Source organism: Rhea pennata, chromosome 20, assembly GCF_028389875.1.
Source record: "Rhea pennata isolate bPtePen1 chromosome 20, bPtePen1.pri, whole genome shotgun sequence".
Classification (NCBI taxonomy): Eukaryota; Metazoa; Chordata; class Aves; order Rheiformes; family Rheidae; genus Rhea; species Rhea pennata.
Window position 1 is genome coordinate 12058764 of NC_084682.1, and position 27265 is coordinate 12086028.

General features: G+C 39.3%; 1 protein-coding gene across 1 annotated transcript; it reads left to right on the forward strand.

Annotated features, from left to right (window-relative positions):
* Positions 1–1374: 1374 nt before the first annotated feature.
* Positions 1375–26547, forward strand: HSF5 (heat shock transcription factor 5). Its single transcript, XM_062592733.1, has 6 exons — positions 1375–1921; positions 5335–5709; positions 13166–13263; positions 18198–18728; positions 20208–20385; positions 26480–26547. The coding sequence occupies exons 1-6, from the start codon at positions 1375–1377 to the stop codon at positions 26545–26547; spliced, it is 1797 nt and encodes a 598-aa protein (XP_062448717.1).
* Positions 26548–27265: the final 718 nt, after the last annotated feature.

The window sequence follows — 27265 nt, forward strand, 5'->3', positions numbered from 1 at the left end:
ACAAAAGCCTTTTGGAAATCCAGGCAGCATGCTTCATCTCAGTTCCCCACTGCCCACATGCCTGATGACTACTCCAAAGGAATCATCCTCTAATAAAAAGATTTGTGAGGCCAGACTTCACATTAAAGCCATGCTTCCCCCCAGGATATCTTGTTTTTAACATATTCTATGTTTAACATATGAATCCATGCTGGAATCACATACTCCACGAATTCTAGTTGATACTAGTGTGTTCACTCACGTGCTGGTTCATGGACCTCCAGTCTCCACCCGGGATGCCTCCATCAGCTGCTCCGGAGGCAGCAGCAAGCAGGAGGACACAGCCTGCAGCTCCCGGTCACCGTTTTCCTCCCGGGATCTCCGTGGAGCTGCATGTGAAACCGCTCTGCCCCGCAGCCCGCAGGCCACAGGGCTGGATCTGTGTGCCTGGGCCTAAGCGGGGCTCGCGGCGCAGCCCCACGTCGCAGTGCTGCCCTCGGCCCGGGAGCCCCCCGTGCTGAGGTGGGGCAGCGGGGCTGCCAGCGCTGAGGGGAGCCACCAGCGGCGGGGCTGGGGTGAGCTGCTGCAGCCGTGGGGTGCGGGAGCCGCTGGCGCTGAGGGGCGTCGCTGTGGAGGGGAGCTGCCGCGGGGCGCTGAGGAGCCGCGGCGCTGTGGAGGGGAGCTGCCGCGGGGCGCTGAGGGGCGTCGCTGTGGAGGGGAGCTGCCGCGGGACGCTGAGGAGCCGCGGCGCTGTGGGGCGTCGCTGTGGAGGGGAGCTGCCGCGGGGCGCTGAGGAGCCGCGGCGCTGTGGGGCGTCGCTGTGGAGGGGAGCTGCCGCGGGGCGCTGAGGAGCCGCGGCGCTGAGGGGCGTCGCTGTGGAGGGGAGCTGCCGCGGGGCGCTGAGGAGCCGCGGCGCTGTGGGGCGTCGCTGTGGAGGGGAGCTGCCGCGGGGCGCTGAGGAGCCGCGGCGCTGTGGGGCGTCGCTGTGGAGGGGAGCTGCCGCGGGGCGCTGAGGAGCCGCGGCGCTGTGGGGCGTCGCTGTGGAGGGGAGCTGCCGCGGGGCGCTGAGGAGCCGCGGCGCTGTGGGGCGTCGCTGTGGAGGGGAGCTGCCGCGGGGCGCTGAGGAGCCGCGGCGCTGAGGGGCGTCGCTGTGGAGGGGAGCTGCCGCGGGGCGCTGAGGAGCCGCGGCGGCGCTGGGGGGGCCGGGGGCAGTGCGTCGCGAGCGGCGGCATGTGCCGGGCAGCGCGCGGGCCGGCGGGCGGCGTTGATTGGCGGCGGTGGCCCGGGCCGGGCGGCGCGCGGGCCGGCGGGCGGCGCTGATTGGCGGCGGCGGCGGAGGCCCTCGCGCGGCGGCCGTTGGGGCGCGAGCGGCGGCGGCGGCCCCCGCCCGTCGCCATGGAGGAGCCGCTGCTGGCCGCCCCCATCAACCCCAACAACTTCCCTGCCAAGCTGTGGCGGCTGGTGAACAGCCCGCGGTTCCGCTCCATCCGCTGGGACGCCCGCGGCGAGGGGCTCCTCATCGACCAGCCGCTCTTCGAGTCCGAGCTGCTGGGCGCAGCGCCGGCCCACGGCGCGGGGCCGGGCGGCGACGGGGCGGCGGCTGGCGCCACCGAGCTCTTCAAGACCACCAACTTCACCAGCTTCATCCGCCAGCTCAACCTCTACGGCTTCCGCAAGGTGGTGCCGGGGCCGGCGGGCGGGCCCGCGGCGGCAGGCGGCGGCGGGCCCTTGCACCACTTCCACAGCCCGCACTTCCGCCGCGACCGGCCCGACCTCCTCGTCCACCTCAAGCGCCTCACGAGCGCCAACAAGGCGAAGCTGGCAGCCGGCCTGGAGGTGGCCAGCCGCCCACCCAATCGCTTCCAGCGGCTGCTCAGCACTTCACTGCATGGGGACTCGTTGCTGCCGCCGCCCTCGATGCCCGGCAAGGCCGACAAGCCTGGTGAGGCGGGCCGGGCTGGGCTGCCGTGGGGTTGATAAGCACTGGGTAGCGTGTCCCTGTGGGAATCGGCCCCCCTCTGAGGGAAGAGGGTTACCTGGCCGTGCTGGCAGGCCTACGGAATCCAACTCGTGTGGGAAACAGGGTGTTCATCCTATGGGTAGGTCTTATCCTGCCAGTAAGCACCAGTAGGTTTAATCACATCTGCATTCCACTCTCCACATGGTGTAGGACTACAGCAAGAACACACTTATCCCATCTCTGTGGAGCTAGCATAGCTCTGCCAGAGGTACATTATTCCTCCTTGCCCATCTGGAGGGATGCTCACAAAGTTTTCATTAGGTCTTGGTGAAATGATGTCTCATGTTAAGTGGCAACTGGAGTGTTCAGGCAGGGAGAAAAGATCTGGTAGTAAGAGTTATGACAGTTGTCTCCCCTCAAAAAAGAATTACAAACTAGGTAGTTTTTCAGATAGGGTTGGATGAGTAGGTGAAAACTGGGTGGAACTAGTATGTTTAAAAGCTTTGGAACATGTTTTATTTCTTTCTATCTCTCCTTTAGAGAATCATAGTTTTCTGAGACAAGTCTGAGCTCTCAGTGGGTTATTTCATAAATTCCACATAGACATGAGAAATGTATTTGATGCTATATAAAGAAGATGTGAATATCTTGTTTCATGATGCTTCTGGTCTGATCTGACTGTGGACTGCTGCCAAAGATGTAGTCCCACTCTATTCCCTTGGTTGTGTGTTACCATTTCCTTGCAGCAGATGTAGCAACTGTATTGGTTCAGCACAATGATCCAAAGAGAGGACTGAGCTGCCTTTTCATGGTGGGCTCTCTGGCAAAGTGAATATACCACATGGTTTTTGGTACTGTAAGAGCCAGTGCAAGAAAACTGATAGGAATTATGTCACTAGGAGAATGGGAGAGGCAGATAGTACTGCTTCTTGCAGTATCAGCCCTTATTTAGAACAGATCAAAGGTATCATGAATTTATTCTTCGTTACTGTTTCATTGCAGAAACTGTAGTCTAATTCAACTGATGTTGTCTGTTGTACATGTAGGATTACACTTGTAATACCAAGAAAAAAAATGAAACATTTGAGAAGAGCAGGAGCTTATTTATTTCATTATTGAGGCCAGAAAACATTTAAGATTTTGTTTAAACCTTTCTGAGGCTGAGTTATTTGAGATTTCTGCTACAAAATCTGGTCTATCTAGCCATAATGCAGGCCATTGCTACTGCAAAACCTATGAAAAATTCAGCCTTTCAGTTTCTTGGCTTTGTTTTTATGGATGCAGTTTTAGAGAGCTTTTGCTCCCAGAACCTGGGGTTCTAGAAAGACCTATAGAATGAACAGGGAAAATGTAGGAGTTATATATAAACACTCAAGTCTGACAACATACGGTTCACTCTGTTCCATAATGACTGTTTTGGGACATGTTTTTCTCTGCTGTACATGTGAGGTAATTGACAATGCTCTTATTTGCAAAGTGTCAGATTGTTCCAAATGCCTTGCACCATTTAACTGTGTTAAATGTCCATGGACGATTCCTGTGAAGCAACGAGTGCATAGTAACTTGACATCTTCTGGTAATTTGTTTATGTATTAAAACGAAATAATTTTAATTTCCATACCCATAGGTAAAATATAAACAACATACCATAAGGTAAAATATAAACAAAGTAATTCTGATACTTCTATTCACTTTCTGTTTTTATGTATAGTAAAAATACTGAATAGGAAATAAACAATCTTATATATTAGATCTTAATAATGTTTTTAGTGCCAAGTGGTATTTACTTAGCTTATTTTTTTTCCTTAAGGATTTAATATGAATTTGCTGAATAATGGCGGATACATGACCTTGTTCTTAAAGTAGTCCTCATCATAGGAGTGACAAGAAAATGTGAGGCTAATTTCTTAAAAAGTTCTTTAGAATGAGTTTAGGGAACTACAGACTGGAGAAAACCTTCAGGACTATTTGTATTGATTGAGTTTGCCTGGAAGTCAGGCTATAATTAGCAGGATACATGGCTATATATAACACACTGTGGAGAAGTCACAAATGCAGAAGTTGTTTTAGGAATTTGGTGAGCATAGGTGTTTTGGTGACATGCTTGAAACATTGACCACAACTCTAAAAGAAACCAAGCTGTCATAGTATAAGAGTGGATATCACTGCGTGGAATAATAGCAGATTAAATGAGGAAACTAAGAGAGGAATTAAAAAAAATAGCCAGGAAATAACAAAATGGCAAAGTTGTTTGGGATATTTTAATCTCAACAAGTTGAACTACTTGTAAAAACTTGGATGATAAAAATGACAAATGGACCTTAATATTGATAAAAGCATAGCTGTGTGTGAGAGGATGTTCTTCTGAAAACATATACAATAATGAATTACAAATGAATTACTAAAACCATAACATTCTTACTTGTTCTCCTTCTTGAAAACAGACTGACTTATTCTTGCAGAAATGCCAGATCAGTTTAGGGCAGAATCTGGGTATAGAAACTACCTATTCAAAACTTTTAATGTTAGATAAAGTTGTAAAACCCAAAGTCTTATTAAAAAAAATGCAATTAACCATAAGCATTGTTGCCAGCTCTTGATTATAAATTAATTATTTTTTCTTTTATAGGTTACCTTAACACTTGTTCTCTTCATTACTAATACTAGCTCACTCTATAACATACATAGTAGAAGCTGAGTGTAATGTGTAATGTGTCATTCTGTCTACTTCCACAGCTAATTTACAGTTCCATTCTTTCATGCTAGGGAACACAGAACTAGTACCAAGAATGAGAGTTGGAAGGAAACAATTGCTTTTATATCCTTGCCTGCTTCTCTTTCTGTTGTTTAGAATTAGGAATAAACATTTCTATCTTTGGATTTTTTTTTCTCAAATTAAATGACTTGCCATAAAGCATTTGGGCTAGGATTTCAAAGGCACTTTGAAGATTTTGACATTGTCTTTCCCTTAATTATCTTTGAGCTTTCCACTTTGGAGTTTGGTACAGTCCTGCTTTATGACTTCCTGGGTTTGTTTGTTTTTTTGTTTTTCCCCATGTTGTTTGACTTACACAACACTTCCTAAATCACTTTAGTTTGGTTTACTGATTTATTATGCATTGTGACTTAATAGCATATTTATAAATACTGATAACTTGCACTGTTTAAGGCGATGAAATGCTACATAGGTAACATTGTATTAATATTATACTAATATGCTACTGCAGGTGTTACTTTTTGTTGGTGGAGAAGAATGCAGTCTGTTTCTCGATTAAGTGCATTGGAGTAAAGATAGTCTTCCCATATAATGTTGTAGAGTCTTGGCTCCTCCTGTTATTGCCTGTTGTAGCTCTTTTCATTAACACTTGTTTTACTTTATTTTGTAACCAATGCAGGACCGCTGACTGTAGGACAGTTTCATCGATCTTATCATCGAGACAGTTTATCTCCCTACTCCTATATATCAACCTCATCCCAGAGCCACAGCACTTTGCCTTCAAAAGGTTCAGATCGGACTCCAGTCCCTTCCAGAACATGGCCGAACTCTCTTGGGTTGGTTCCAGGGCATGTGGAGGCTTCTGCAACGTTTTCAGATAAAGGGATTGCCTTTCCTGTGCTCCAGAGGTTTCCAACAGAGGTCACATACACACTCCAGCCCAGTGCCTCCCCTATGCATGTTCAGCAAGGGTCTCAAACAGTGACTACTTCTCCTCCAAAATACAGCAGCTACACATCCTCAGTGCAGTACTCACAAGCCTACTATCCAACAGGTAGGAATTTTTTTTTCCACTTGTCTTTCGAAAAAGGATAAAAAGTGATACTTAATTTTTATCTAGTGCTCTTTGGAATATGCATATTTCAAGTGAGAATTAGATAGAATAAAGTCTAAATGGAAGAGAGAATGTTACAGCAGAAAGATTTTGTGTTTGATATTCATGTACTCCCTCCTGATTTTGAAAATGCTATATCCACTACTGATTTTCCAGAAAGCCACACTGATGAGGTTAAAGGGAGAGAAAGAAAACATTTGTCCAAAACAAGTTGATGTTAGCCTAACTTTCACCCCTCTCCCTCCCAGTTAAGGAACACTGAGGGGTGAGGGGGATACTGCTGAAGTCCTGAAAACTGGCTGAAAGTAAATGTACAAGTCCTTGATCTCATGTTTGCCCAAGTTAACTTTTTAAAGACAATTACCAATCAGGATATTTCATTCTGCTTGAAAACGTGTGCCACTATCTTCGTATATTCTTAAGAAATAATTTTCTTGCTTATCTTCTTTTTGTTATATTTTTTAATACACAAAAAATGGGAGAGTGACGAAAGTTTTGACTACTTTCTAATTTTATCTAAAAATTTTCTATTAAAATTTTCGGTGTCACTTCGCACAAGTGATTTCCCATGCTTCCCTGAAGAAAAGTTGTAGAAGCAAATTATTGTACTGCTCTTTCTTCTTGCCTTGAATTGGAAAAATGTTGTAATTCTTTTTTCCTCCTTGAGCTTCTGAAATATAAAACATAGTGACTTTTTCCTTGAACTAAAACTCAGTTATTGTTCTTATCTTCTGCCTGTTCCTCCCTTGGCAGCTGCGCCCTCACTGAGTCATGTGTCCCTCTTTAGAAATCCTAAATGTGGTGGCTGCTCTCTTTCTGCAACAAGTTGTACACAGTGAAATCTGCATGCATGTTCTGTGCTCATCTCCTGTGCTCATCTTCTAACAGCTCTCCTGAGAATATTAGCCTGTGTTTCAACCAGTGGTCACTATAGTCTCCTTAACATACTTTTTGTCAAGGAAGGGTTCTGGAGAGTTATGTATCTCCTGTGGACACTCATAAAGGTTGAGAGACAGGTGACTTTTGCCACATTTACCTTGCCCTATGCTGCCTGCAGAGATTGCTGAGGTAACTAGCAGCTGCACTGCAAGTTGCAAATTATTAAGCCTCCTCCTGGGAGCAGAGTATCCTTTGAGTGGGAGATGGTCTCTACTTCATGTTTCTATCATTTTTACAAAGCATAGGTTGGAGGTCATCATACTGAATTTTAGATGTCTTCATCAGAGCTCGTCCTTTGACTGTCATCGAAGGAGAGAAATGAACATGTCTAGAGTTCATATAGCATGTTTTGAACTTCGTCTTAGGATGAGTGGAAATGCCTATTTTGCTATATTAGCTGTAGAGGAGTTGAGGGGTGACTAGCTTAATTTGGATATTAATGTATAGATCTCTAAAATTGTGTGACTCTAGTCTAGTCTAATTATAAAAGCTTAAAGGAGAAATCAGCTGTGTTGTTGAATCTTTTCCTCTCCTTTGCAACAATATGGAAAAGGTACAGGCAGAACCTTCAAAAACCCATGAAAATATATCAAAATATATTGTATACAAAGATTAAGGCATAGTTCGAACACAAATAGGGAAAGTTATGGAATCTGAGGCTTTTGGAAGGTCCAATGAATTCGTGAGTGTTTCTGAGAAGAAAAGTTTGCCATTTCACTAGAGAATATCATAAATTTTTCATTTTCAGAGTGCGTTAGGATGGTTACAATGTTTTAACTTCTGTTTCTGCATATCTCTTAATCTATGTGTTATCCTTTTTTCTGTATATTCTAAGATATGGAAAACAGAATGCTTATTTCATCCTATGTCCACATGAAGAAGTCTACTTCTCTTCATACTGAGAGCACAGAACACTTTATATAAGATTAGCTTATTTGGAAAGTGATAGTTAACCATAAAATGTGTTCAATCTTACAACTGACTTTTTTCATTTCATTTCTAATGGACATAAGTTTTAAGTCTCATTAAATTAAAGTAGAATTTTATCAAAAGAGTTCTCTTTATGTATATTTGTTTGTTAATTTCAGTGACAAAAAGATTTTCTTGATCTTCGTGATTATTCTCATTGGAAGGGCAATAGAATGGAAGATGCTAATCTGGATACTTTTTCCGCTTGCATTTAAGGATAATTGTGTTAATTATTTGCTTTCAGCTATCTGCAAAACCTTTAACAGTAGTAGCATTGCATCAAAGAAATATAGTGAAGCTTTATTGTAATGAGAATCCTAATGATGAAAAATCAGTCAATGAGACTATGTTGTAAACATCAGTTACTGGTCCCACCTGACGTGACAGGTATAATCATGCCTTTTGAAGACATCCGTGGCTGTGAAGTTCATTTAAATATAATAACCTTTCTGGTGAATGATAGGAGTAGTTATTTTATTCAAAAAGATACACCTTCTCTTACAATAAATATATTTATTTGTATGAAAAGCTTAAAATTCATATACATGCCAGTTAGAATTGGATTCTTAAAGAAGCAGCTAAAAATATAGAAATTGTTTTAACATAGCATAAATAGTACCATATTTTCCCTTGAGAAAAGCAGTCTAGATGTATTATTAATATTCTCATAAAAATAGTAGTAGGATTAATCTTGCCTAAGATTCATCTGAATGTTTTCTCTACTTGCATACGTCTGGGCTTGTCATCTATACTACTCATATAGTCAGTGGAGAGAAACAGACACCTCCAAAGGTTGAGTCATTCTAGCTTTCTCAGACATATGCCTTTAGAAGACAATCCCTTTCTGATGAATCTGTTTTTTCATTAACTGTGTAGAGAATGCAGATGACTGGTTTTGACAGCTGCTGGACATTTGAGTCTAGTAGTAATGAGATTGAATGTCTAAGATATTTCAAACAATATTGTCATTTCCACTTTCCCTTATGGAAAAGACCTTAGATATCATACTCTTTTTTAATCAGTCTTCTGTTTGGTACAGGACTGGAGCTTGCATATTTCTTGTATTCAGGTCCATTACTCAGTTCCATTCGGGTTTATTGATCTGGCAGGAATAGGCACAATTGCATTTCATTTATTCCTAAACAGCTTTGAGTACTGTTGAGCCAGTGGTCTGATGAGTAATTAGCTTCCTTTAGACATAATTTTCAGATCTGACATAAGTTCACATTGAAAGAATGGTCTCCAGGTCCTTCATGCTGTGGTGGAATAGAAGAAGCTGTTTAGTTTTAGTTTCACTCATTTTGGCACAGAGTTAGTATAACATTTGTTAATGTCCCTTGCAGTCTTAAATATATAGAGATGGTATATGAGGTTTTGCAATTTCCAGCAGATCTTTGGAGAACATTACCATGGTTATTCAACCTTGGTAAAGGTCTGTTGTTAATTGTACTCTTTCTGTATAAATTCTGGGGCTTTCAGCTTTCTTGGGCTTGAGTGACATGTGGCAGCCCATAAAAAGCACACAGGTCGATCAGGAATTGTATAGTTGAACTAGCCTCACAGCACTTTTTTGATGTTCTTAGATTGTTGTTTACATCTGAGTTCCAACTTCTCGGTATATATGGCAAGATACATCTTTGCTGAAACCATGACTGAACACAAGAATATCTGGTTGCATCTATGCTAGTTTATTAAACTTCACTAGGGCAAGTTCCTGGTTAAGAGATCCTGGTTGCCTATATCAGCAGGCAACTGTTGTCAGCCTGTTACCACTCTTCCCCAAAAGTCCTGTGCTTAGTTCAGGGGTTGGCATGGGCTGGGGACCTGGAGAATGGTTCTGAATCTTAATTTATTGGTATAGCTGTATCCTTCACGTCTTCGACAGAGATTATTACTCGTTTGTTGTACTTCTGTCTATGGGCTCTCTATACAGTGAGAGTAGGCAAAATAATATACATCTCCCTCCTCCTGAGACTACATAAGAAGTTTCATTTTATTGCAATGGTTTCGAGTTTACTTAACAGAGTGACTCAAAATTTGCATAGAATATTTTTAATGCAGTTTCTCTGCAATCTGTTTTTCTAATCTTGGACAAAAGTTTGATGAGATTTGATCTGTTCAGGTGACTACATTTTTGTATATGTGACCTGTGGCTCTATTATTGAATTAAATGCTTATACTGAATCCCTAGTTGCCTCTTAGAACCTTCTATTGTTTGTCTTCCAGAAGCCGGATATTACATCATTCCTCAGTTTTTAGGACTTTTAATGACTAGGCTGATTCTTGTAAATATCATTATATATAGGCAAATATCTTGTAAATATCATTAACTCCCAAAAACAAATTAATTTCATCAATATTATTGATAGCTGACTTTAGAATGATTTTAGGGATGCTAATATTCTGTGATCCCTCCAGCTAAATTTCCCTGTTTTATTTTTATATAATCCATTTAATTTTGCCAGTGTCAAGAAAATAGGGCTTCATGAATACCTGAAAAATTCTCTAATGAACAGTTCTCTGCTTTGAAGAATGTTAGCCTCAGCCAAACCAAAAATCTATCATTCCCTCTGACAGTAATGCTCAAAGAAGAGTACAACAGTAGAGCAAGTGTGGGTTGACGGTTTTCCAAAATACGACTACAGTTTGGACTTGGAGAGTTAATGAGCCCTAACAGGAGGTTTTTTTTGTATTTAATAGCCCTCAGTGGATTTTACTTCCATGAACTTGTCTGTTTTTCCCAGACAACGTGGACATGTTGCATATAGAACATCCGGTGACAAGGAGTTCATTCGATAGGTTAATTGCATGTTGTGCAAAGACTCTCCTTTTTTTTTTTCCTCTTTTGATCCTACTGCGTGTTCATTAATTGTCTTATTTTGTATGTGTGTTTGTAAACTTCTTTCTATCCATAACCCCCTCACTACACTCTTCATAACTTTAAAGACTTCTGTCATATTTGCCTTAGTTGTATTTTCTTCTACATTGAAGAGTCCTAGCCCACTTAGCTGTTCCTTCAAGAAAATGTTGTATAGCTTTGATTATCCATATTGCCCTTCTTGTAACCTTTTACAATTCTGTTATTCTTATAGTCTTCTGAGATGTAGAGTCCAAAAAATATACAGGATAGTCAAGGTGTGGATAAACCATGGATTTGTACTTTTATACTAGTTCCCAACAATCCGATTGCTGTGTTCACGGTTTTGGGGGAGGTCTTTCTGACAGCTGCTGAGTGTTAAACTGATGTCTTCCTGGAACTATTTACTTTAGTACAAAGATCCAGTTCCTGATTACTGATGGCCAGTTAAGAACCTATCATTTAATATGTGAAATCAATTTATTTTTCTTACATGCAGAGCTTTATCTACATCATACTTAATGTGCTGGGTGGGTTTTTTTGTGCTTTTTTGTTGTTGTTGTTGTTTTAACCTAACCACTCAATCCTATAAGGTTTTTTCCAGGTCTTCATAGCTGACTGCTCTTTTCTACTCTGAATAACCTGGTGTTATCAGCAAACATTACCTCACAGCTCGCTCATCCCCCTTTTTAAAGTAACTTATTAAAATGATGAACAGCATGAGTCCCAGTACAGATGCTTTGGGAGCTCCATTGGTGACCTCAGTCTGTTGTGAAAACTGACTACTTATTTCTGTCTTCTGTGCCCTATCTCTAAGACAGATTATTTTTTAAATGAATAACTTTCCCTCTTATGGTGTTGCTGAATTTGCTTAATTTTGGATGAAAACTTTGTCAAAAGCTTGTTGGAAATCCAAATATTATACATCAACAAGGTTAACTTTATCCATATATTCATTGCCTCCCTGATCAGATATTATTTATCCATTGTCCAGCAATTCTATATTGTATTATACTTCTATTTTTTCTTGTTCAGCTGCCAGGATTTCTAACTTGTACTTATAAATATTTTTGTTAACATGCTTTTAAATAAATTCCTTTTAGTATTGACTTCTTTGCTTGAGTACTTTGCAATATCTTTTGAGATCCAAATGTATTTTCAGTATATTTGAAATACGGTCATGTGCAAGAATATTTGTGCTGCAGAATGTTCAGTCCTTTCCTGGTCTTTGAACTATGTTGTTCATTGATCTCTGCTTGTTTGTAAGTGTTAATTTCTGTGTTGGTTATAATCCAGCTGACAGCAATTCCATTTTCATAAAGCAGTATTCATTTTCAACATATTGTGTCCTAAAGAGTGTGAGAAATTGTCCATCCATGGCAGAAATCAAATCTCTTCTGAGGTATACTTGCTTGATGAAAAGGTCTGTATCTCTCTCTCTCTCTCTCTCTCTCTCTCTTTTTTTTTTTTTTTTTTTTTTTAAAACTTAGTAAATATTCACTTATTCCAGAAGGTACCGTTCATCCCTATCTGCTCAGTATTCAAATGAGAATCATGCTCACTGTCAGGTATTTCATAATAGCCGATGACATAATGAGCTTTAGCTGATTATTTCCTCTGAATGTGATTACTATACTACGGACAAAAGAGCTTAGAAATTTCTTTTCTCCAATTAACATTATAGGATGAACACATGTGATTGAAGCAGCTATATCTATTGAATCTTGATTCAGTTTGAAGACTTAAGGTGTTCAGAATGAATTGACACCTTCTTTGATAACACCACCTATCAGTAGACATGCTCTACAGAAATGGCTTGAACATCTCTTGCTTTTGATGTGGCTATTTGCAATGCTTTCTTCAGTACTGCATTATTCAAAAGTTTTCTGGATATAGATTGAATCTCCTTTTGTGACTATGGCTGATGTGTTGTAATTCTCTGAAATTGGCTTCCTTCTTATGTTTGCCACTTCAAGTTATGCTTATTACTCTCTGGCTTGTGAGATAATCCTCTGTTGTGAACACTGGGCTTAGCTATGATTTCATCAAAGAATAATCTCTCTTAGAATGAAGACCATTTTTGAAGATAATCTGTCTCACGAATGTTTTTACCTTTAAGTTAAGTATCTTTGATTGTCACCAAAAATAATATCTGCAGAACACTGCCTCATCTACAAAGTTGGAGTTCAAAATAAAATCACTCTTTAATTTCAATGTGTGCGTATGGATTTCTAAGCTCTTTCCATGGGAATCAGCTTCCGGTGTTACGTTCTGATGAAAAAGTCAGGCAACATTTTAAGGTCGTCTTCCCGCTAAACTCGTTCAAAAAGGTGTTACATGAAAAGGTTAATACACAGAAGGTTGTGATTATGAAGTTTCTAAGTGTGTCCATATCTATTTTAGATCATATATATATATATATATATATATATAATATATATATATATGAATGAATGAATAAATATTCTTAATATGAAGAAATTAACCTTCAGTTCATTTGGGAGGTAATAAATTAAATTCCAGAAATGTATTACAATATGATTATTAAAATTTTTAGTCAAAGAAAGCAGTAGAAGTCTGTACACCAAACAAGTTCCAGAAGTCTGATAACTGTGTTTGGATTCTTTCTAGCTGTACTGCAGTGTTGCTCACCAACTACCCACATAGATCCTCTGTCTGGCTGTGCTAGTCCTACAGCCTCAGCCTACACCCACTGCAACTTTTTCCAGGTGAGTGTAGCATACTGAAATCAGGTGAAAGTAGAGGGAACTATATGAATGAAGGCTAGGTTTATGAACTACTGGGGTGAATTTTGAAATTGAGGAACTTGAGTTCAAGTTGAAAATAATGTGCTTATAATATATATTTCCAAGAACTGTGGAGTATTAAAAGGGTAGTTTTGTGATTTTAGTTTTCAGGTTAGCATCACAGTGGATGGTCCTCATCAGTGGAGTGTTGACTTCACCAGAATTTGTTTTAGTGAATGAGTCTAAGCTTAACTTTAAAAAGTGTCCTTACCTGGACAAAATGAGTTGTTTTGATATTATGAAGATACTGGGAGACAGCTCCACTTTTTGTCCCAGACAGCTTTCTGCAGTCCTGAGGCTCATCTGATGAATGAGAAAAGCGCAGATGACTTTTGGAGTTGGCTCCACCTCAGAGATATCCTATCAAAAATAGCCACAGTACTTACTGCAAATACTTTATATAATGCCAGTGGAAATGTCCCTGGTTTGGAGGGTCAAGTTTATCAAATATTGACAAGTTTGAAGTTGAATTGCAAGGGCTTCCTTTTGTGTTACAGTGTAATGCATATACATTCCTCCTCATAGATGACAAACAGAGCAAGTTATGCCTGTGTATTGAAAAAGGGTTGACTTGCCTGACATTGCTTACCCAGTTCCCTGTCTTGCAAATATCAACCTTTGTCATTTGCTCAAGATCTTCTATATAGATTTATCCAGGATGACCAGGCTGTGACCAGGATAATGTGCTGATAGAACGATATAAATAGTCACTGTCCTATCATCCCCTGGATACTATAAAATGTAGTTTCACACAGTGCATCTTTGTCCTCTCACTGTAATCATGAGATTGTGTAAAAATTTTTTTTTTATTATCATCAAAATGTGGGCAGGTGATCAGAAGTCAGAATCAAGTATTTTCTGATCTCAGAAGGCTTAGATCAATGATAGGGATAGCAAATCATTGAAGGGGAGTAGTCAGGGATGTTATCAGGGTTAGATTGAAAGCAATAGTGCTAGAGTAGCTGAGATAATTTAAATACACTGTCCAAAGCATCTAGTAAAAATGAATACTTTGGAGAAGCAAGTCCATGGGCAGCGTATGGAATCAAAGATGATTTAGGTCACTTAGCGGTGGATAATCAGATACAGCTCTAACAAGGGAATTGCAATTAAAAGCTATCGGTGCGTCTTGACAAGAGACCCCTAGGAGGTCTCTGTGTCAACAGCTCTAAAGTAAGCAGTGATGTCAGTCAGTTCTATCAGATTAGTAATTGAAGATCTCTGAGCAGGATGATGCAAATATACAGAATGGATCAATAAGGGTTCTCAAGATTCTTGAGTCTCTTGGTGCAGCATAGATCATCTTTCCTGGGGCATGGTGACAGGAGATATACAGATAGTACAGAAGCCAGCAGTTTGTCTGAAGAGCTCACTGAGTTGTGGAGAACAGTCAATTTATCTTTTCTGGGCTTTAGTGTAAGTACTTCTCCACACTTCTGCTGAGGGCTATGGCCAGCTACACTACTGACCATTGTCTCCTACTTTTGTGTTGATCATCAGTCACCACACACACAGATCCTAAAAAGCGGTAATACCAATGGAGGAAATCACCCCAGGCTGAATAATCATTTTCATCCTTTAAGCTTCATGAAAAATAGAACTTGCATATTACATCATTCCACTCATATCTTCTACCAGCTGCTGCAATTTGATGCAAAATTAAAGGATGGCTTGCAAGGTTTTAGGCTATTTCATCACATTGTGGCCTGTTAGATACCACTGGTATAGTCTATACAAAACTGCCAAAGTTAGTAAACAAGTGAATGGACCCATCCAGAAGAGAGGAACCCTACTAGCACACTATCAGTTAGCATGTTAAACATCAGCCCTGTATCAGTTGGTTCTAGACAATACTTTGTCATTTCATAAGGAAAACCAAGAATTGTTGTCCAAGAAAGTCTAGCCTTGTGCCAGTCCTTACTGAGTCTTTCAGGAGACATTAGGACCCAGGCTTCAGTTTCTTGTGGCTGGGAAGCCAGCTGCTGGCTTCCTTAGCTGCTCAGACTGTTGGGTGATTCTGACTGGGACATGGCAGATAAGGCCAGTAAGAAACATCTGTGCCTACAATGACTTCCCAAGACAAGCTGCAGAGAATTACAACACCTAACTGCAAGAGAATTTGTATGGTGATACTCAGACATAGCAGCTGAATAGAGTACACCACTCCTGAAGTTTCTAAAACAATCTTCAGCTTCATAAATCTACGTTACCCTCTTTCCCCATTATTGGTTACAAAACTGGGAGCTCAAGTATAGCTTCATATTCTTTTTTTCATTTGGTTCTGCAGGGGAGTGGGGTGTGCATCAATGTGATGAGTTAGTATCCTCTGATGGAAATAAGTCTTTGGAAAGGAAAATCTGGCTATCTCCTGCAACAGCTGTTTTGGCAGATCACAACTACTAGTACAATTTTTCACTGCTCCTTTATCATAGCCATGAACTCAGGCTCCATATAGGTATTTATTTTTTTTTCTTTGTTAACAGCCTTGCTGTTTGATTGTTGCTGTTTGTGCTTTATTAACTGCCCGAATTTTCCTGTAGAACAGAAGTAAGTGGTAATAGAAGTGATAAACATGAATGAAGAAAAAAGACAGGAAACTTCCCTGACATTAAAAGCAGTCTTATTACCAATAAAAGCAAACAACATAAGAATGACAGTCAGCCATATTATTTAAAAATGAAATTGATCCTGGATGACTACTGAGCAATTGCCCTAGCAATTTTAATACTAGCAGTCCCTGTAGAGGTGCGCTGGTGTTTACCCCTGTGCGTGTCTTATAACGAGCAAAGTGCCCATCTTCCCTTTCACTGAATCAGACCATTTTTCCTCCTGAGCTCAGATAGACAGCAACTTAGTTCTTTGATTCCTATTTTCTCAGTCTTTATCACTTTTCTTTCTGTTTCATTGCTGCCTCCGGTCAGCCTTGTCTGTAATATGTTCTCTAGATAAACTAAAAAGATTTGTGTCTTTATGGAGGCACTTTGGCCTACTGGAAAGGCATACTAGATTGCATATTGTATCCAAGAAGATGATATTCTCAGGCAGTGTTGTAACAGCTTCAACATGAGGTCTGCTAGGAAGGGATAGGAGAAGCTGCTTTTTCTTTTTTTTTTTTTTTTTTAATCATCTATCAGGAATTATTTTCATCCTTGGGTAACCAGATCTTTCTTAAAGTCTTAGCAATGTAAGACAGTAAGAAATTAATGCAGCAAAAATGAAACACCCTTTTTTAAGCATTAAAAAAGCATAGTTGGAAAAAAAATTAAATGGAAGTAGCTGAGTTTAAACCTGTATCCTAAAACATATTAACATGGCTTGCTTTTAATGAAGAGATTTTGCCTGACCTAATGTAAGTTTCTACAATTCAAGATTAATCTTCTCCCTTTTTTTATTTTTGTCTCCCCTAAAAGTTTATGGTTATCTGCAGACACCAAAAGAAGAAATCTCAATATCCTCTCACCTCTGTGATATTTCTCTCAGAGACCTCTGATGGTCTCACTGCTGCTGAGAAACCAAGTCTTTCAATGGCCTTTGACCTGAGATATCTTTCCTAGTAGGTGATCCTGTGGCTTCCTGTTCTCTAATTTATTCACAGGTGAAAGTGGCTTTCTATTAGCAATTACCTCGGCTAGAAGGTCTGGGAACAGTCAGGTACTAGTGACTAAATCTTCACACTGGGTCTTTATCAAAATAAGATTGTATTTCAGACTCATCCGAGTTCAACATCATTATATAACTTCTATTTGTCAGAAGAAATTACCCTTTCAGTGTCTTTTAAATCTGAGTCAGCTCTGGAAGAAATAACACCAACCAGTGCTGGTGCTGCTAAAATGTGATTTATCATTTCATTTTGGTAGGATTTTGCTGCTTTTGGAAGACTCTTCATTGTTTTCTTTCTGCTTTATAGGATCTTTGATTTATATGAATTCTACTAAAAAAAAATTCATCAGATTGCTGACTGTGTCCTGACATGTTGTGGTATCATTAAAATGAAGTATTTTATAGTGTTCAGACTCATTCTTTGAGGGCAAAGGCAGCCTCTACACATTCTCTAAGAGGCACTTCTGACCTGAAGATCTATCGGGCTTTAACATAAATCTGCGCAGACTTCTAGTCATACGTTTGTTGGACACTGTGCTTTGATGGGAGGCCGTGGTAGATAGGGCAGTACTACAGTATTTGTTTTTGTAGGCATCTGAACTTTCCTTCATTCTGGGACTGGAGCATCCCTGGGAATCACTCATTGTGTGAATGAATGTATGGCAATCACTTGAAGAAAAAAAAGATGGTATTGGTAAGTAACTGGGTATTTCTCAAATCATGTTGTCCATATGCATGTTTACAACATACATGCCTTTTTCTCTTGCTCAAAAACCTTATGGTTTATGTTCTTCTGTTTTAACAGGAATGCTTGGGTTTTAGAAGAATTGAAGGCAGGTACATGTGCTCTGTCATTTTCTATCACATATGTGGCATGTGAAGGAGCTGGATCTAATGCACCCCCACACATCTTACTAAGACTAGAAGTCTCTGGTTTGAATACTTGGGTAAAGAGCATGCAAATGACATATCTGAAAGAGTATCTAGCTACTGATAGGTAATCTTCCTTTCTCTCCAGGATAGTCAGTGAATAGAAGAAAGTGGACTTGCAGTGAGTCAGATTATTGATGAAAAGCAAGACAAAGGGGAAGTAGCCTGTTTTTGTTAAACCTGCTGATTTAGCTGAAAATAACAGACAAGCATTTGAATATACGAGCACTTGAATTGAATGCCGAGATTTACTTACAGAGTCATCAGTATGCATGCTGCCATTGTAACCTTTTCATATTAAAGTACACTGTATTTTGTTTCTCCAGAACGCTCCAATGCAGTCATCTTACACAGTTGAATTTCTGCCCTCTAACTGGCCATGTAATACCTCTGATGAAAACAAGAAGACAGAAGTAAATCTTGAAGCTGTGTTTCAGATTGTTGATGAAATGCATTCATCACCCAAAGTTGAAATGGTAAAGGTGGAACCTGTGGAGAACCAGTGTTCAACCCCTCAGTCTAACAGAGGTCAACAACTGCTGGTTAATACTGAGAATGGTGATCCACCTTCTTCAACCGAGACTAGCCGATTGGAGCCTCTTACACCTGTAGGTACAGACATTACATCGTTTGTGATGGGAACAGATCAAGCAATAACTTGTTCGCTGTCACAGCCTTCTGATTTTCTTTACGCTATCCATACCACTGAGTCTGTAGAAAGTGCTGCTGCTCAAATAGTGCAAGAATCTGTGGCCACACAGGAAGCACATGCAAAACTGAAAGAACGACTGGATCATTCCCCAAATCAATCTTCAGTAATATTTGTTCAGGAAGATCAGCCATTCAATGGACAGCAGGTAAGGGATAACAGGAGATACTGAAGTAAAGCAGCACTAAATATTTTTTGAGCTTGTTATATTCCATAGTACTGCTAGCATCTAGACTGATAACTCTGAAAACTTTTTAAGATTCATGCATACTTATGAGCTAAAGAGTTCTTTAACTGGACTTTTAACGCACAGTGAGTGAAGGGTTTGTTTGGGAAAGTGAGATGAAGGGAGAATAAAAAGGAAAAATATCCTGCGTTAATGACTATGTAAACATGTAATGGCCAAATCATGCCATTCATTTAGCTGGGAAAAAAAATAAATACGTCATGCAGATGTATTCGTCATGATGAAGCAGAAGCTTTCTTAGATTATAACATCCTATCTTTACTCTTCATTAAAAAAGAGTATTTGAAGAATTGCCACTAAAGGCAAAGGTTTTTGTTTACAACTTAGATGGTCAGATTGTTTGATTAACACTGCAGTTATTGACTAAACAATTGTTAAATAAATGTTTATTTTCCATGGAAGGTATAATTCTTTTAAAATTTTAATAATACAAAACACTTTCTTCTGTTTATATTTTGTGTCATCTGACAAGCTGTAATTATAGTTTGTTTTCCTGTACTCTGGTCTACTCCAAAGACAAAGTTGTAAATCTCTCATGTGGTTAGGTTTAGGAATAGAATGTGCTTTAATGTTGTATTTTATTTGGATAATTTTTTCATTTTCAGTTTTTCAATACTAAAGCTGCTTTTTTTTGATGGCTAATCAGAAACTCCTCATTTCAGATAAAGGTCCCCTTTCGCATGCTGTCTGGCCAATCCTTGTAGTGATGGGCGTTCTAAATGTTACTTTTTAAGGTAGCAGATGCATGCTCTATTTTTTGAAAAGAAACTAAAAGCAATCACAAATTTTCACTACATAATTAAGGAAATATGCAAGTTCAATAAATGGTTGCCTGCAACATATGTATGGAACAGCAGCAGAGGGCTCCAGAAAGCAAGGAACCACATAAAAAATTAATGTCTTAACAGTGAGATGTATGACATCTCCCACCAGAAATATACAGCTTGCATTCGTAGTTTTGTATCACGCAGTTCTGTCAAGTTGTTTCAGCTAAACCTGTCATTTACTAATACAGGTGTTAGTAACAATGAATGCAGCTGGAATTGTTGTAGTTAATTTTCTCTTAGCTATTTTGATGACTGAGGAAAAAGTTCAGACTGTGAGGACATATATCTAACTCTGTATATTCTGATTTTCTGATTTCATAATTTGCTTAATGTGATATTTTGTAAGGGCTTGAGTTACAATTTGGCAGCCATAATTCTAAGTTTATAATACTTATGAAATTGAACAAACTATTACATAAACCATCTAGGTAATGTTTAACATTTGTTAATATCCTTTGGAGTGGAGAAAAATAGTTATCATTTAGTTTCCTAAAGTGATTATGAGAAAGTATTGAGTAGTCTTTGGTTTTCTTTGTTTTGTTTTGTTTTTAAGATGGATCCTAATGTTAAATGTCCATCCGATATGTCAGACACAGTGGTCTCTTCAGAACGGTTAGGATTCCTCACTTCAGGAACTGGACCTGTGAACAAATCTGTAAAAGACACAGTTTTATCTGTACAAGCTAGATGCAGGGAGAGAAGAAGCAATTCACAGAAGGGCAAGTCTCCTGGTAAGAAAATATTCCAAGTTCTTCTAGATTTTACCCAGACCGGCTATATGGAAGTGGATCGATACAGAAAAGGGGAGTGAAAGCAGTTTAAATCCTTGTCTGCATTTTAAGTATTTCAGCATGCCTTTAGTTAAAATAATATTCTTGTACAACTTGTTAGTGTACTTACAGATAGGCTTGTATAGAAATGTTTACACGAATTACTCTTATGTGAAAAAGGGAATAAATTGTATCAGTAAATCTGAAATTTTGGAGGTTATGTCAGAAACCTGGATGTTACAGTATTGACATGAAGTCCATAGATATGTATGCTGGAGCATGACAGTGCTATGAAGAAAGGATTGAGTAACAGGTAACTGTTTGAAGTACCAAAAAAGGAATATCAATTTGATGAAGGAAGCAAAGAAGGCCAATTTTTTGTTACATATCATTAAATAAATTTGGTACTAGACTGGCAGTACATATGCTGAAATACACGAAAAAAAACCCCAAGTAGCAGGACATCTGAGGCTGAACAATTCACAAAAGCTAGTAACTAAGGGAAAACCTGAGGGTCTAGAGATTAGAGAAACATCACAGGATACAAAGAGTTCTTTGGATTCATTCTAGAGGAAAAAAGTTGGTGTGGCCTGAAAGTCATGTAGGAAGCTAATTCCCTCACTGCTGATCATCAAAAAATAAAAGCCTGAATATAAAGCTTGAAGAGCTGTTGCTCACTTTAGAGGGCAGGGTGTATATTCCAGCTAACGATGTTACTTAATAAGGCAGCTCATATGCCCATCAGTTTCAAACGTTTGAATAAGGAATAAGATTTTTCTGCCAGGAAGTTGAGAGAGGTTGGATGCTATCTTGAAAGATGACAGGCTTTTATTTAAAATATAGAATTGAGAATTCTAGTTCAGTTTCTTCTTGTTACTGTGGACAGTAAGCAAAATAACTCGGTTTTCCTATCTACAGCAAAGCATTTGCTTAGTATGTCAATTGTGAAGTTATGTACAGCAACATTTTGGAAAGCATTTCCATGAGGTTGTTCCACAGAAATGAAGTACCGCTATTTGTCAGGAATAACTAGCAGAAAGTCAGTTCTGGGGGAAATGAGATAGTCATCCAGGTCTGCATTTCTGCCATTGTGCCACTTAGGGTTGGTGTATGTATAAAGTTTAGAGACAGACAGCACACCTGAGCCAAATATGGTCACACTCAAGTTGGCTCAAAATAAATGTGCCATGTGATACAAGGCCTGAAGCTGGCATAGCCAGCATTTCAACTTGAGCCTGAAAAAGGTAGGTTTCAATATAAAGCTGACCTCTGTTGTCCTGACTATGTTAGTCTGTCAGCGCCTCCTTTCCTCCGTGAGTCTTTGGAAACAATTTCTTCCTTAATCTTTCTGAGCTAGAATGGTGCATGACAACAAATTTTCAGATACTTCTTAAAATGTTATTCGCTAAATGTGATTGAGTCCTGTCCTTTTACTCTTTGTGCACCTATTTGCAAGTTTTCCGAGCCTGCACTTTGATATACAACCTACTAGAGAAAAGACTTTTTTGTTCTATCTGTTCCATCAGGGCTCTGACATTATTCACCTTCTTGTTACATAGTGATGACAAGTTCTAAATAGCATACAACAAGAGCCAATGCAATGTGGTAAAAAGGCCATTGCAATGAAGATGGAAGTAAAAGTCAATCCTGTGACTGGAAGCAATTCTAGACCAAAATCAAGGCCATAACCCTCTATACAAATGAGGCAAGTGTCACAACCTGTGTTCTGGAGAAAGCATTATTTTTCTTTGAAGAACTGGACTAGATTTCTTTGACTTTAGCAACTATCCTGTGATAAGGGAGACATTTGTTGCCTCCTCAAAATGCAATCCCCAGGATTTCCTCCCACATCTGCCAACACACCTCTGCATCATCATAAATCAATGAAATTGTTTTCTTCAAATCAAAAAAGTACATGCTTAACCAACTTTCTCAGCTAAATTCTAGTTTACATCTTTAAGAACATCCTGCCGAACAGGATCAGATGAAAAGTGTCTTTACCCCAGTGTCCAATCTCCAACAGTATCTTCACCATTTTTGTACCTATTAGATTACAATAGAATTTTCTTCCATGAATTTGTCTAGTCACTTCTGGAAGCCATATACACTTAGCATCCATAGTGCATGCATCCTATGCAAATTAATGTAATTAGATAGGTAATTATACAGTGTGTGAAGAGCCCTCTTTTTTGTTTTGGAACTGATAATGGTAACGTTGTTTTTGTTCTTTCTAGAAAGGTGAATTTCTTGTTTAATCTCATATAATTCTGTTTTTCAAGTTTTATTTGTGATCAGACTGACAATCTTTTTTTCTTTTTTTAAAGACATGGAATTTTCTATTTATCATTTTGATATGAATTTTTACTGGTAGCAAAGTGTCAGTAATGGTGTTACTTTTCTCACATTTAGTGTTAATTTAGCTGGCTTGTTAAAGAGCCTAGTCTTTTTTCAGCTCCCTCATTAATCAGTTGTGAGTGAGGGTCATTCAGTTCCTGCTCTGAAGTACCTTTTGGAGATGTCTTTCTCCCTTTTTACTAGAGAAGGAGCCTCTTTACACAAAGTTCCCCAACATAGTCAGCGAAGGTAGGTGCCTTAAACTTCATAATGTCAAATGCAGCCTTAAGCTGCATTTCAGTACATGCAAATAAAAGTGTTCCCTGCATAATGTTGGTATGGCTATGTTTACGGTAAAGAATTGCTTTTAAAAAAAACCCTGTACTATTGCTGTACTGTTTACTGGAGGAACTGTAATGGAAATAATACTTCCAGATTCATTCTCTCTCTCTCTCTCTCTCTCTCTCTCTTTTTTTTTTTTTTTTTTTTTTTTTGACTATTGCGTGATTTAAATTCAGTCTCTCAAAGTCATAGTCTTTTCTTGAGCAGGCTTTAGAAATTTGTTTGTCTATAATTTGATTGTCCTTGCAATTAGTGTGTCAGAGCAAATACTAAATGACATTTTTGAGAATTTGCTACTTATATTAGGTGCCTGACCTGAGATACCTTAGAACCTTTTCTAAGATCACTACGCACCTACAGTAGTACTTGACTTTAATTTTGGCTATACTTGGAGATCTAGAATCGTACAGAATCAATGGTTATGTTTGATTTCCATTGTTTATGTTGATGTTGTGTGATCATTAAAGGTTTATTAGCCTAATGTAGCCCTTGTTTCTTCATCTCAGAATTTCTACGTTAGTTGAAATTATTTTCCTTCCTTCTCCTGCTGCTGCCTCAAACCTCATCATCTCAGGAAGAAGTCCAAGAGACAAATTCCTTACCATGCACTTTAGACACAAAAGAGGTAAAGACCTTTGTCTTAGTCATCTTTTGACTTCGTGCCTCCACAGTGCTCTTACCAGCTCTTGGCATGCCAGTCTCCTAGTGCTGTATTATTGGTATGAATCAATATCTTGGGAAGTTTTGCTGAATATATCATATGCAAGGAAATGGCTACAACCATTTTCTGTCTCACAGCTTTCTTAGCCTCCGCTTTAACAAGGCAAAGAATATTCAGCAAACCTCTCAGACTAGCTGTCTCTTCAAAATGATAACTTCCTATCCTCTAACAAGACTTTTACCTATACCTCTTCTACTTCACAAAATTAAAACAGTACACAAGCTTCTAAAGAAAACTACAGATGAAGAATCATTCTACTTTAAGTGTAATTTTTGGACAGTCTGGCATCTGTCTTAATGTGGTAAGCAGCAGGCAGAATCAAGGACTCTTGTAATAAAAAGGCTACTCAAAAACTGAACTTACAGGCACCTTCAGTCCCATAAGTAAAATTACAAAGACCACATCATCTGCAATGGCTGTGAGTCATTTTAATTGGTTATAAATCGTTACATCCATGATCATAAACATTCTCTGACAGCTCAGTACAGTTATTTGAGACTTTCATTTGGAGGGAACTGAGGTACTTCATAGTCTCAGAACTATCTTAGTCTTCCTATATCACTCAACATTTTACAAGTTCTTCCTTTAAGACAACAGTTCTGGTGTAAAGTTAAGTAATATGCCTTCAACTTATCCTTTGTCTTTGCTGAAAGCATAAAGAAAAATAACTTTAGGCCAGTGGACCTTGGATTCAGTTGTGAATGATAACCCATCCCAGTCCAGTCTATAACCACCCATTTCCTCTTCAAAGATGCCTTTCACAAGAGATTTTTGGAGCTATAACTAAATGCAACTTGAAGATATGGAAGAAATGCTCCAGTGAACATGGAGCAAGTGGCTTCTATTCTGAATAGAATATCTAGTTTGCAAAAGAAAATGGCCTGAAAAGTTATCTTCAGTAATCAACATGACCGAAATATATGACCCACATATGTTGCAGTACAAGTTTCTTGTTTGTGCAGGATCACCTTTTAGAATGTGTCTGCTTTAACCATATTTTCACTCATTTTATGGGCCTTACAGATTGGCAGAAGGACCCCATTTCCTTTGGTAGCAGCAGGAAAAGAAGAAATACTTGCTGGTCCCTTCCTCAGAAAGTCAGAGAATGCAACAGAGGATCCAGAGCTTAATTCAGCACTAAATTTAGCACTAAAATGTGTCATTCTGAATAGTCTATGTCATTCCCTTCCTACTCTTTTTCTTAAGTAAAGTTGTATATGGCACTTTAATTCATGGATTGGTTATCACACTGAGGTGTGAGGAATAGTTCACACCTTTCAGGGACTGCTTTTTTTTCAGTCCCAGGGTATTTCTTAGCGCAATTTGAAGATGCTGAGGAATGCTTCTTTCTCCACTACTTTCCAGTCATGATCATCTTTAAAATGGGATTTTCAGAATTAACCTGTGTGTTTATGTTGGCAGCATCCACACCTGCGACAGGAATCCTTTCGGACTTTACAAATGACTGATAGAAACTCTATAAATTTTTCAGCTATCCCTTTTCAGCTCCTCTGCAACTTTCTCCATAGGCACACTCAGCTAGAGAATACAGCTGTACTGAAGCTAATACCTTTATTCTTTGTGTTGTCATCTAAAAGAGCAGATAAGAAGGACCACATTCTGACTAGAGAGATTATTTGGACTCTTTCTGGAAGTTGTGATCTTGGAATGGAGCAGGTAGACTGTTTTACTTATGGATTTAAGCATTTTAGGCATGCTGATGTATAAAGGAAAAATTCTTTTCCTAAATGGTTGTCCATATATATTTTTGTGAATAAAATGGACTTTTGCTTCAAATAATCCGGCAATTTTCTCTATTTTTTTTTGCCACAGGAAGACAGACATAATTTTGAGATGCTACTGTCTCAGATCAATCTTTCATCATTATCAACCTGCAAGCTACCTTAAATACTTAACGCTCACTCCCTTGCTACTACAGTTGTGTCAGAATGCATGCCCTCTCATTTACTACTAGGTGAATAGATTTGTAAGTACAATTGTTGAGGGCACATCTTCATTCAGGCAAGGACTCCCATGCTACCTTTGTGTTTATTTGAAGTATTTCATGCACCTTCTAGATAAGAATCATTTTAGTGTTCATCTAGCACGTCTAGTAGGTCACAAAGATCGCTTACAAAGAGGACAGGCCCTGGCCCTGGCCTCTTGAATATCTCCTATGTTTCTGGTTAGAGATTAAAATCCAAATGGGTCATGTTTGCACTGGTAGTACTGTCAGTTTACAAGGTGACTTGTTCATGTTTTTGACCTACAAGATGCTAAATTCCACATTTTGATCTGGTCATATGTTGGAAGTATCTTCATTTTGCCATGGATCAGGATTATTTTTAACAAAAGAGACTGTTGTTTGTCTTGTCTGTGACACCATGAGTTTTCTCTAGAATCTTGGCACTGGTCATTGCAAACTTTGAGGCAATTGCCCCTTTTATGGATAAATGAAAGTGTGCACAGAATTTTTATATTTAAAATTACACAAGATTAGAGTAATCCCTATTCTTAAACAGTGGGCTGCAAATGCTGGTAATCTGCCTTCCAGGCCATATTTTATATAAACTGATAGAAGTGCAATTTCTGTGTATGCTGCCCAATGAGATGTATACAAAGACTAATGGTGACTCAGTATTTCTGTTTTCTTCCTAGATCTCCATCTGCTGGTAGATGTAGCCTGCAAGCAGGAGCACTTTCCAAAGGAAGAAATAAGAGAGTGAGAAGTGGGTGACAAGTATGTGAAAATGTGCAGCAGCTGCCAGCTGGGTTCTCTTCTCATACTCCAGAGGCAGCGCTCTGCGCACAACGGGCACTTTGGATCATTTCAGCTCTGTTTAAAAAGATTCTCTATATTTTATTTTCATTTTATGTTTGGGGGGGAATTAGTCATTCCATTATTTACATGTCTTTCATTACATTTTCCACCTGACAAGTAATAAACAATCTAGTGATCACAATATTTAATATAAAATAATAACCTAGCTGCTCATATTCTTTAGAAATGTGAAATTCAAGCTTTCTGAAAACAAGAGGCCTTAAAAGCTTCCTCAGAACTTTCTTACTGGGAGGCAGTTTGTTTTTAGTGCTGTATTTGGAATCTTTTTATTTAACATTGTTGGAAGCTACTGTATATTCAGCATAGATGCTGTTTGGTGCTCTCACTGTCTCTGTGTGAAGTCATACTGTGGCCCTTTAATGGGAATTGTGTATGAAACAAAAGCATAAGGAAGTCACAAGATTCTAGGTCTTTAATGGGTCAGGGATTTCAGAAGAGCAGCTATAGGAAAGATGAGCTAATTTTCTAAGTGATTAACCAGGAAATGCTCTTCCTTCCTAAATGCGAATGCACCCTTTCAGCAGCAGTGTCTCCTTTCTGATGGGTATCCATTACCTGTGAAAGCTGCCGATCTTTTACATTAATGGAGCATTCTCCTTTTT